Here is a 12,117-nt window from a genome sequence, read left to right on the forward strand (position 1 = left end):
TGATTTTAATTTCTGTATGTATTTCTTCAACGTTATTTTCTTAATCAAATTTTGAAAGAGCTTATAAAAATCAGCTAAAAAGGTATTGTTCCATCTCTCCAGGTCATTGTGTTATGTCTCTGTCTGCAACTTCATTCTGGGATTCTTATTCCTGAAGTATGCAAGCGCATTTTCAAAAGACATGCTTTTCACATACAGTATAAAGGATATGGATTTCGCTTCCCCTGCTTTGTTTCAGAAAACCCCCCCCAACAAATCCCTTCAAACGGGTGTTGTTCTCCTGTTGACCATATTGATATGAAGTCCCTCTTTGAATTCCTTTTGAAGGAAATTGTGGACTTGAAGAAAACCAGCATCTTGTTCTATATTGTAACTTGCTGCTGTGGTGACTTTCAAAGGTTCCCTGGAGAGGGTGTACATGGAGATTTCATTCATCGGAAGAGAACCTGCCATTTTCATCCCAACTGGAGAAATGTCCCTGGATGGAGAAGGTTCTGTGGATCGAGAACTGGATCTGGATCTTCTTCTTCTGTATCTGTAGCTTGGCATCCTTGCGTAAGGGGAAGCAGAAGTCTTAAGAAACTGCTTCTTGGTCTTAAACCTCAGCTCTTTGTTTTTATCAATATAAATGTTCACAGCCAGCACACCAACTGTTTCTGCCACAATAAAAGACAAGGCTCCAAAATAAAAAGACCAGCCGTAACTGTATTGGTTCTTTTTATCCTCATCCCGCTTGTCACTAGGATCGCCTGCATTGCTGGAGATGTAGACAATAATTCCTATTATGTTGCTTAATCCTGGAAAGAAATAGCAGGGAGAAATCTAGTTAGGAGAAAAGCTCTAGGAGACAATTATCACGATAATTTTTTTGCCACATCAACTTGCATCTTACTCTTAATTACTCCGTAGGCTAATTCATTTTCACACAGTTCTGAGCATGAGTTTATTTGCTTTATATTGTTGGACCGTAATCGTAACTATATATATATAAAATGAATAGCTGCCTAGACTTGAAGTACAAAATACTCGGAGGGCATCAAGAGCTTTAACTCTGCTTATGTTATCTATGTGGTTTAAGGCAATATTTTCCAACAAACTCTAGGAATGTTCAAGAATGAAATAAATAGTATGAGATAAGTCACAGATAACAACAGTTACTAAAGTATGTTCAATATGTTTGAAGGCTTGTCTTACTTAAGGTAGATAAAAGGTGAAACCATGGGAAGTGCCTCCAGTGAAATCATGGGAAGTGCCTCATGTTATTTTAAATTGTGTTTAGATCCAGTAGAACACGGGTCTTCAAACTTGGCCCTTTTATGACTTGTGGACTTCAACTCCCAGAGTTCCTCAGCCAGCGTGTCTGGCTGAGGAATTCTGGGAGTTGAAGTCCACAAGTCATAAAACGGCCAAGTTTGAAGACCCCTGCAGTAGAATATATCTTGTACTACACAGGATACAGTGAACCATCTGCTTAGTTTGGAAAGAATGTTTTGGCAAAACTCAGAGAAGGACAAATCCTGATACAGGGTACACCTACTTTATGATGACGAGAGACAGCATTCTTTTTTTATGTGTCAATAACTGCTATGAAGGAGCTGGACATCCGGTGACCACCAGGGAAGATTCTCAAGATTCTCACAAGTGGAGGAGAGGACATGCAGTGTACATGTGCGTGCGGACGTGCACGTGTGCACACACACGCACAAACTATGCCTCAAAAAAAATCTGTAATAATAAGTTTGAGCCTGGGTAAGGTAAGATTTAATTTCCAAGGTTTCACTTGTTAAAACAAAAAGTTTATTGCTCTGTGACTCTAATTAAAATTCCAGGTCTCTTTGGGGTTCACATTATAACAACAGTAATAATGGAGGTTGTCTTCACATTTATTATTGGTCTGCTCCCTAGTTCTCTTCTTCATACCTGTTGATTAAAAAAAACCCTGCAATATTTTATGCCCTTACTTCTGAATGAGAGATGACTGAAAACAGTCCATGGAAAAGGCTGAGTTAACACTTGGAAGGTTACAGGATTGGGGTTACCTAATCAGATCTCATTATCTTCTGAACAAGAGGCTAGTTAGAAAAATGAGCACAAAAAATGACACCAAAAGGGCACTAACTCTGTTCTGTTTACCTCCAGTCTTGTCAATCAATCAAGAGTCAATCAAGATCATGTGAGGTACTAATACCACTCTATAAAGCCTTGGTACGACCACACCTAGAATATTGCAATCAATTTTGGTCCCAACACTATAAAAAAGATGTTGAGATTCTGGAATGAGTGCAGAGAAGAGCAACAAGGATGATTATGGAACTGGAGGTTAAAACATATGAAGAATGATTACAGGAATTAGGCATGGCTAGTCTAGTGAAGAGAAGGACCAGGGGAGACATAAGAGCAGTGTTCCAATATTTGAGGGGCTGTGACAGAGAGGAGGGGATCAACCTATTTTCCAAAGCACCTGAAGGCCAGACAAGGAATAACAGATGGAAGCTGATCAAGGAGAGATTCAACCTGGAAATAAGGAGAAATTTCCTGACAGTGAGAACAATCAACCAATGGAACAGACTGCCTTCAAATGTTGTTAGTACTTCATCACTGGAGGCTTTCAAGAAGAGACTGGGCTGCCATCTGTCAGAAATGGTGTAAGAACTCCTGCTTAGGCAGGGGGTTGGACTAGATCACGAGTCGGCAACCCGCAGCTCTGGAGCCGCTCCAGTCCTCCTCTGCCATTTGCAGAGAGAGAGAGAGAGAGAGAGAGACAGAGAGAGAGAGAGAGAGAGAGAGACAGAGAGAGAGAGAGACAGAGAGAGAGAGAGAGAGAGAGACAGAGAGACAGAGACAGAGAGACAGAGACAGAGAGACAGAGAGAGAGAGGCACTTGCACTTCGCTTCCCTTCTCTCTCTCTCTCTTGGGGCTGATTGGCCTTGTGCCCGGGCACCCTGGCCCCTGGAAGAAGTGCGGCCAGGAAGTCCCTTTCCCAGGCTGGCCCCGTCTGAGGCACACGTGACTGGGGAGCTGTACGGGGCAGCCCTGGGATCCCCCCTGGGAGCAGCCTGCCGGAGCCTCTGCTAAGTGGGCCAGCCCTCCCACAAGCTGCAGCCCCGAGGGAGCAAAGCCCCTACAATCTCCTGCCGGTGCTACTGTTGGCCCCACTGACCGGGAAGGTGTGCTGGAGTCCTGGCTGCTGCAAAGGCGATCAGCCTGCTCCTCTCCCATCACTCCTTTGGACTAACAAACTGCCTGCTAGCTAAGCACTCGGAGCTGGCAGCCTGGCAAGCAAGTCTGACTGCACACCGCAGTTGAGCTGCTGCCAAAAAGGCCACTCCCATTTCTCCTCTGCCCCTTGCAGCAGAGCTGCCTTCTGCTAGCGGCGTGATGCCCGCGGCACCTCCACCCTCCCTGGCCCTCTTGCCTTTCCCTCACTCCCCCTTGCCCGGGTCCCGCTTCTTCGGCAGCACCTCCGCCCAGCGGAGCTCCTCCATCTCCTGCAGTTGGGACGCCACTGCCTCCTCTGCAGGAGGCGAGCAAGAGAGCGCACGAGGCTGTCCCAGGAAGGGCAAGCAGCAGAGGAGAAATGGGGGTGGCTTTTTTGGCAGCAGCTCAGCCGTGGCCTGCAGTCAGACTTGCTCACTAGGCTGCCAGCTCTGAATGCTTAGCTAGCAGGCAGTCTATTAGTCTGAAGGAGCTGCCCCAGATCCCAGGCTAGACGTTGGGAGTGAGCCCTGCCTGCTCCATCTGCTGCCTCCGCTTGCTTTCAATGCCAGCGTAATGCTGCTTTATCTGCATATTCTGATCACAGCTATTTTGGCTACAGCCTGGGGACCTCGGTGAGATACAAAGCAGTTGGTTGGAACCTGCAAGAAGAGGGAGATCCAGAAAGTCCGCAGCCTTAAAGAGAGAGAGAGGGGGGGGGGAAATAAAGGTAAAAAAGAATATATGCAGTGTTTTCTTCATTTTAGATGTCAAAAGAGTTCTGTGGCTCCCAGTGTTTTCTTTTCTATGGGAAATGGGTCCAAGTGGCTCTTTGAGTGTTTATGGTTGCCAACCCCTGGACTAGATGATCTACAAGATCTCTTCCAAATCTGTTATTCTATTCTTATTCTATTCTATCATGTTTCCCTGACAGTAAGCCCTACCCCCAAAATAAGCCCTAGTTCTGGGGTAAGGCACAAACCTAAAAATCAAGCTAGGGTGGGGGTGGATGGAGCTGCCACATGCACCCACACCCACTTACCTTGCAGCCAGGCCTCCCCTCGATGGCCCACTTCTTCTGAGGCATCCCCAGGCCTGCATTCTGCAGTCACAGGCCTTTCCAGAAGGCCATTGTAGCTGAGAACTTTGCTATAGATTCAATCCATAGCTCAATTCTGCAAGGCTTCTGCAGGGGCCAGATCATGTGCCTTCCCCGCCCCCTGTGCCTCTTGTCTCTGTCTGTTGCTTGGAGGACTGGCCCAGCAGCCACGGTGCTTGGACCCACCTGCGCTGGGTGGGCTGTGGGATCCCGGGGTGTGGCGGCCAATGGGTGGCTGAGGGGCTGCTGGGCTGCAGCTGCTGCGCTTGTTACTTGCTGTGCATGCACACGGGGGGGGGGGGACACCAAGCCAGCTGGGCTGGGACTGCAGGGGCCAGTCCCTCACTGTCTCTGGGGCAACCCCGCAGACTTCGAGTTTGACATCTCTGCTCTAGAGTTACCCTTTCAATGAAGACCTACCAGCATTCCTTCAAAAAGGATGGCTGTTCTTTTAGGTGTTGATAAAGAGGAAGAAAAGAGAGAAGTACTACGATTTGTCCTTGAGTTTTTAGAGGAAGACAATGGTAGAAACACCGTGAAGGATTTCATTTTGCTTCTCTAGAAACCTAAGGCCTCCTCCGATTCCATTCAAACAGCTGTGTGAAAATTTGGAGGAGGGGTTTCCATCAAGGTGTTTAGAAAGTGAGTGGACACCTCCTTTCATTGCCTCCAGGCTGTTTAATTGTTTTTACATTTTTACATAAAGCGAAGTGTCAATTACATTGTCGCCTTTCAAGGTTGATTCTTGATATCCTGATTTGATCGATGAGCCTGATGGATGGTTTAGCTTAGAGCTGATTTGGAAATGTGTCCACCTTCCCCTCAGGAAGAATAAAAGTAAGCAGGGGTTGTAAAAAAGTGTTTGGGGATGGGGACTCCAAATGGCAATAGGTAGTACTCTGCTAAATCCATGCTTTGTAATTTATTCCGTTACTCCAATCCTCCTTTTTATAGCCACGTTGGTAGAGAGACAGGTTTGTAAAACACTAATTGTGCTTCCCAGCCTGAAGTCTGCTAACTTTATACGATGGCACTTGGGGCTGTGGGAGAAGGGCTGAAGAAAATAACATTTTTTCAATTGCAGCAGAATTGGCTCAGTGAAAGTCTGAACCCAATCAGTAATCATAAGATCCCTTTGCTGATATTATTTGGAGGACATGACCTTTTCCATTCCCAAAGTCCACTGAAAAATTAAAGAAGAAGCCTATAAAATAAAGAGGAAGTTACCTGCTGCTACAAAAAGAATTCCAGCACTAAGGATAATGTTGTTTTTGCTGCTATAAATCCTCCCAGCTCCAATGCAGAGCCCTCCCAGTAACAGCAAGATTGTGCTTAGGATGGGAAACACGCTGGAAGCACGTACTACACCTGAGAAAGAAAGGGGGTGGGAGAGACACAGGACCGTAAGAGTGCAAGGTTGTTTTGTTATGGGTTTTTAAAAGAACTGTAGCAATTAAAAAAACAAATTCATATGATCAGAGACAATTTATTAATCAAATAATGTTTACCCTAAGCACTTTGAGCATGTTACTGAAGCTTCCAAAAAAACCCCTACATCATTGTCATCAACATAATCAGGCATTCATAGACGCTGTAAAATCGGCAATATAAAAGTGGCATCGACAGAATAACATAAAATTGCAGCAAATACTCTCAAGAAAGGTGAAAAAAGCCAAATGGTTATCAACATCCTTGAACCTGGAGCCCACCAGATAATTTGTCCAGCAGTGCTAGAATCACCCCAGCCAATATAATGATAGGGAATAATAATGCAATTGGACTACAAGTTACCAGAATAAGGAATGTTTTGTATTTAGGCAAAATGTTTGCCTCTGGAATGGGGAAGCTTCCCCCAAAACATTGTATCTTCCATTTGCTTTTTTTTCTGATGAAGTTTTACACTTCCTGCTGGAAAATTTATGAGGTTATTACCATAATCAGCTTTCTACAGTCACAATATGGGGAAACATCTTCTGACAAGCTACCAGCTAAAGGGGTTATAAAGAATAACCCAGAAATTAATGCATGGAAGAGTCATGAAAAATGGATGAGCAGATGATGGCAGAATGCCAGACAGGCAGTATTATGAAGAGACACTTGCAGGCATGTGGATTTGGATAATTTAAGACTACTGACTGTATGGGAGCTGTCCTGCCCCATCCAGCCTTCTCTGGGGCTGAAGCATGAAAGCCCAAGCACCCACATTTTAAGGGGGAGCTTGCTTAGAGGAGAAGGGGCACTGGATAGCCACTCCCTTCTGAGTCACAGCAATAATCAGCCTTCTTTGTCACCCCTTCAAGGTCTGGGTTGATTGATCCATTTGCATGGCTTTGGCGTTCTTCTTCTTCTCTTTTGGTTCCACAGAACTCTGTTCCTTTGCTGCATGTTTGCTGATTTACTTATTTGTTGCTTTGAAAGTCAGGCACTTTTCTTCCTCAGCAAAATCTCCAACAGCACTGGGTGAAAAGGGCACAAGCCGTAAAAGTAAAAAGAATCAGAGAAGCCACAGAAGAAAAGGGGGAAGGGAAGAAGAGTAGTGCTGAGGAAGATTGACGGGGGGGGAGGAGGGGTGTCTTTGGAAGTGGAGAAAAAAATTAGATTTCCAGCATCTTGGAAATTGGCTCTGTCAGGAAAGATCAGCACTAGAGCTTGTTTCACAATGTCTCTTTTGCAGGTTTTACCGTTTTAAGTAATGGCCATTTTTTATTCTACACTAAAGGATAAATTGCAATTACAGTGAGATGCTTGCTGATTTGCAAGAGAATTACCTCAGGCAAGAGCTTCAGAACAGGCTCACAATTACCTAGAGACAAAAAAAAAAGAACAGTGGTGCTCATAACTTGGTTTGGCATCCTAGGACGAAATGGATTGAGGACACAAGGCCCAGGTTTATTTAATATGATAGAAGTTGACGTGGGCTTGTTTGTCAAAGGAACTATTTTAGTATGGTCTTATACAGATCATATTAATTATGTTGGTTACTTAAGCAATAATGGGGCATGCTTTCCATCCTCTGTCTAAAAAGCTAAATCTGTTAGGTGGAATGAGTAGGTAAAGGCTTAGGTAAACATTATTAGCCTCAAGCGCAGAAGGGCCCAGATTGAATCTTATGCTTCTCAGGTGGGACTGAAAAATTCTTTACCTGAAATCTAGAACTGACGTTTACAATCACATTGACCAGGATGGGTAGCCAAATTTTGCCAAAGTACAATAATAAGGAAAACTGGGAATTGTACTTCAGTGACACGTGTAGGCCACCAGTTCCCCATTACACTAAAAACAATGGATAAATAGCTGACTTACTTTAAGATATTTTTACACCAGTCCCCCACTATGCTACAAACAATACTGAGCTAAATGTACTAGTAGCCTGACTTAGTTTGAGATATTTTTAAATAAGTGTAAAGATATCTTCTTGGTTAATACTGTTTGTAAATGTCAGATCCAATTTTAGGGAGACAATTTTTCAGTTCCACCTGAGAAGGACAAGACTTAATCAGGATTCTACTGTACTTGGGGCTAGTAATCTTTATCAAAACCAGTCTTTTCTTATTTTATAGAACATTTTATATTATTTTGTGTCACATAAGACAAATGCTAGAATAGTCTCCTTCCGCTAGATCTTTGTTTAGGCCATAACCTAACAATGTCCAATCAATTCTCAAAGTTTACCAAGTTTTGCTTGGACAGCAAGGGGAGGGTAGCCTTGTTCTGAATCTGGATTAATACCAGCTGTGTGAACATGTGTAAATTTAGTATGGGCAATATGTGATCTTCCAAGTATTGGGGAATTCCAGTAACAATAAGTCCTAACCAATATGGCCATTTGTGAAGGATATGTGCAATATAACAAATTCGCAATCTAGTAATTCATTGTAATTGCTAGGAGAATGTGTCTTCAGAGGAAAAAAAATCCTCAAGTATTAAAAAAGGAAGCCAGAAAGAAAATCCTAAAGACCTGGTTGCCATATAATTGTGACTGAAATGATTATGTTCTATTTTTTTTAATCCCATTTATATCCCGCCCTTCTCCGAAGACTCAGGGCGGCTTACAATCTAAGAAGCACAAATCAATGTGCTTAGCAATAGCCTTCATTCTATGTTTATGCCTGCTTATTAGGGCTTTTGCCCCCACCCCCAAGCAGCATTATTACAAAGTCAGCTTATTGCCCCCAAGGGTCCTCGGAAGGATGGAAGGCTGAGTCAACCTTGAGCCTGGTGGGACTCGAACCTGCACTAATTGCAGGCAGCTGGTGTTACTTAAGGAGGCATTAGCCCACTGCTCCACCAAGGCTCTATTTAACATCACACTGGAAATCTATGGAATGTTTGCTCTTTAAACTCAGCACTTATTTTCTGATTTGTGATCGTCAGTACAACTCTCCATAAATATACTCACAGCACACTCCACTGTGTTTAATGGTCTCTATTCTAAGATTCATAACTGTACTTTGATTTAATCCCTTTGCTGCTTCTCAAACATTTAAAAACAACTTATAACAGGAATAGGTGACAATTAATTCCCATCAGTTGTAGATGGCAAGGCCACCTGCAAGGAATCTGGGAAGCTGCAGACTAGTAGAATATAGAGAACAATATAATATTTAAACTTGTTGCAACAGCAAACAACCCAGTGTGATTCTTCCACATTACATTGGATTACTGGTCAGTCTAATGCCTGACAAAAAGTTAAGTATATTCCTATGATTCTTTCCTCTTACATAAGTATTTTCAATAGTGGAGATTCTGTCAATTGAAATAAGAATAACAGAGATTTAAACTCGGTCATCAGCAGCATTGTCATGAAAATCTTAATAATGTTGCTTTAGCTCTGAAGCTAACAAATAACAGGCCTCTATGATTACAAACTTGATCTCTCATCTGAGAGCCATGGAATGCTGGTAGAGATATCTAATTCCTCCTGTTTTAATTAAAACGTTTATAAATGAGGGAGGGACGTACCTGTTCTGGCAGCACTGTTTATACATATTGATAAATCTGGCAATGTTTGTAAGAATTAATGCACAGCAATTGTAGTCACCATCTTCAAAAAGTAGAAGAGATGTTCCTGCCTGCCAGGAGTCTCCAAGGGAAATTAAGGGATTGGGAAATGAAGAAAAATTGGTAGCATAAGCACAAGCTGGTTTCACAAAGGGTCAGTCTACTACGAGTCTTTCCTGCTACTCAAACATCTTATTGAGAAATCCCAAATGCTATAATCTCCTCACAGGTAGCCTCCACAGACTTGCAATCAGTACTTGATTCTATTTCCAAAAGAGAACATTGTTGTCCATTGGAAATCTTTGATTGATCCCCATTCATTATTTCTTATTTGGATTCTTAACAGCACCTCTCTGAAGATGAAAGGAGATATTTATGAAATGCTGTTCCAACATATAAGGGTGTTTAAACAAGGCTGCATGCTTGCTCTCCTTTCATTTAATAATAGTATCCATGCCATGGTGGGTCTTTTGGCAACCCGAATGTTCATGTCCTAAGCTGGCAGATACGCTTATCTCCATTTTACTCTATATGGATAACACAATGATGTGTCAAGCTCCCAAAACACTTTAGAAGAGCCTTGTGTGTCCTGATTCAGTATTGCCAAGTCACAATTAATTGTAACTATATTTTTGCAAAGACATAGTCCATAAGAGCAATATTTTGTCATATTTCTAGTTATAAATTTATATAGAGAGTTATAAATTGAATATTAAATAGTTTCTTATTTGGAATTTCTCCTTTTATATACTGAAGTATTCTTCATTGTAACCTAAGCTGTAACCTAAACATAGCAGAGATGATATTCGTATATCCAGGCTAAAAACCATAATAATACCTTCTTGTAGTGGTTTTCTTCTTCTTCTTCTTCATCTAATTAAGTTATTTCAAGAAATAATGCTTCCCCTTTAATAATAAGGACCTGTTTTTTCTTCCTTCCCTGCAAATGACAACTGCACCCAATGTTAATTTTCTAGAATTGCAGACTCGATTCTGATTATCATGAACAGAGACAAGTGAGAATGTAGCTTCCTCTTGAAAACTGCCACAGAATATAGGTTGTGCTCCACATGTCCAGAAATGAAGCAATGTGAGCAGATCATGCTCCAGTAAAAGTCCCCATAAAGCATTGCTATTCATTATGCAAGAGTGGTAGAATGTGGCAGCTGTTCATTCCACTTGGTTTCTTTCCAGGCTCTAGGAAAAAGGGAAGATTAGCAACCAAGACTTGCTATCCACTCAGTCACGCAAGCTAAGACATTTTTTGTGCTAACTATAGTCTCTTGATGCCTGAATATTTTCAGACAACATCATACGTGAACGAAGATTGATTTCAGCAAAGTTGCACCTGCTGTAATGAAAAGGATAAATTGGTCTCACTCTTCTGGATGTCCAGGATCAGCTCAACTTCTTGGGCAATCTCAGAAATCATATTACAGTCAAATGAATATTTCAGCATGACAACAAGTTGCTTTCGTGTTAGCTAAAGTTCTGGGCAGAGCAGAACATGGATTATCTTATATTTTTACTGATGATGTCACATAGCAAACTCTTAGTCAGAAAGATAGAATATATATTTATGCTCCTGTGCACATTTATGTTACCCTCTTTCCTGAGGTCCAAGAAAGCTCTTAAAACCTGGTTTTCATCCCAGAGGTCTGGATTTAATATATTTTTGGGAGCACTGTTGTGATTTCATGTTGCTGTTATGATTGTTTTAGTCTGGGATATCTGTCTGGTTTTATTTATTTTTAATTGTTTTTACTTTTTTTGGTTCTTTATGCTGGTCTGAGTCCATCTGAATTGGGTGGCTATAACAAAGAAAAAAAATGCAATCACAGTTGCCAGTTCTTTAGCTGGCCTTTATATGCATTGAATTCTTCCCAAGAACCTAAGATATTGTAATGTATCGGCAGAGTATATATGTGGAACTAAGCAAGATGGCCATTTGTAATTGACAGACAGAAATTCTGTCAATGTACATATTTTCTAAGTGCCATCCAAGAGTTTTTTGTATGGCACCCAGTGTGCTAATACCCACTGGGGCCACTTTCAGTTTCAATTTTGGGATCTTGATACTCTGTGATCTTCTCCAATTATTTGTCTTCTATTCTTCTACCGTATCTCCTGATATTGCCACATCTATTATCCACACTTTATTATTATGAATCATTGCAATCAGCCAGATGTTCTGATTGGATTTGGCATTTTTGTCTACCTATTGAGGACCTGGGATAGGCAGATGTTGATGCTGTTAGAGGTATCATCACAGGATGTAAGCTGTTCTGAATAAAGCTGCCTTTTGCAATTGACTGATGGTGAATTTGTCAATACCAATGTTGTTGAAATAATGCTGCAATTGTTTTGGGATTGCACCCAAGGTGCCTATTACTATTGCCACTATGTTTGCTTTATTTTGCCATAGTCATTCTATTTCCATTCACAGGTCTTTATATTTTGTGTTTTTTTCCCCTCCCGTTCTTTCATTTCTATTCTGCTGTCTTCAGGTACTACCATATCCATTATCCAAACTTTGTCTTTCTTATCTACAATTGTCAAATCTGGGGTATTATGTGGGAAGTGCTTATCTGTCTGATTTCTAAAGTCTCAGAGCACTTTAGCTTCTGGCAGCTGTGATCTCACGTTGTTGTGTGTATCATAATATTAATACCTGGCATTTTTCTTTCATTTTGTGGAAGCATCATTAAGTAAAAGAATGAGAGAGGAATAATGGACAAAAGGAAATAAGGAACAAGGAACTAAAGCCTCCTTTTCAAAATAATTGTGGAGTGACTGACACTGAGGTCCAGCTGTGTATGGG

At 41.8% G+C, this 12,117-nt stretch overlaps 1 protein-coding gene across 1 annotated transcript in view; it reads right to left on the bottom strand.

Annotated features, from left to right (window-relative positions):
- Nucleotides 1-261: 261 nt before the first annotated feature.
- Nucleotides 262-12,117, bottom strand: part of CACNG4 (calcium voltage-gated channel auxiliary subunit gamma 4) — a gene marked incomplete at its 3' end in the record, with an annotated part of 105,974 nt that continues 94,118 nt past the window's right edge. The window contains exons 3-4 of the mRNA XM_081321146.1: nt 5,523-5,663; nt 262-797 (exon numbers count right to left, since the gene is read on the bottom strand). Coding sequence (XP_081177272.1) covers nt 262-797; nt 5,523-5,663 — 677 coding nt within the window. The remainder of the gene's footprint in view (nt 798-5,522; nt 5,664-12,117) is intronic.

The sequence above is a fragment of the Vipera berus genome (assembly GCF_964194415.1).
Source record: "Vipera berus genome assembly, chromosome: 2".
Classification (NCBI taxonomy): Eukaryota; Metazoa; Chordata; class Lepidosauria; order Squamata; family Viperidae; genus Vipera; species Vipera berus.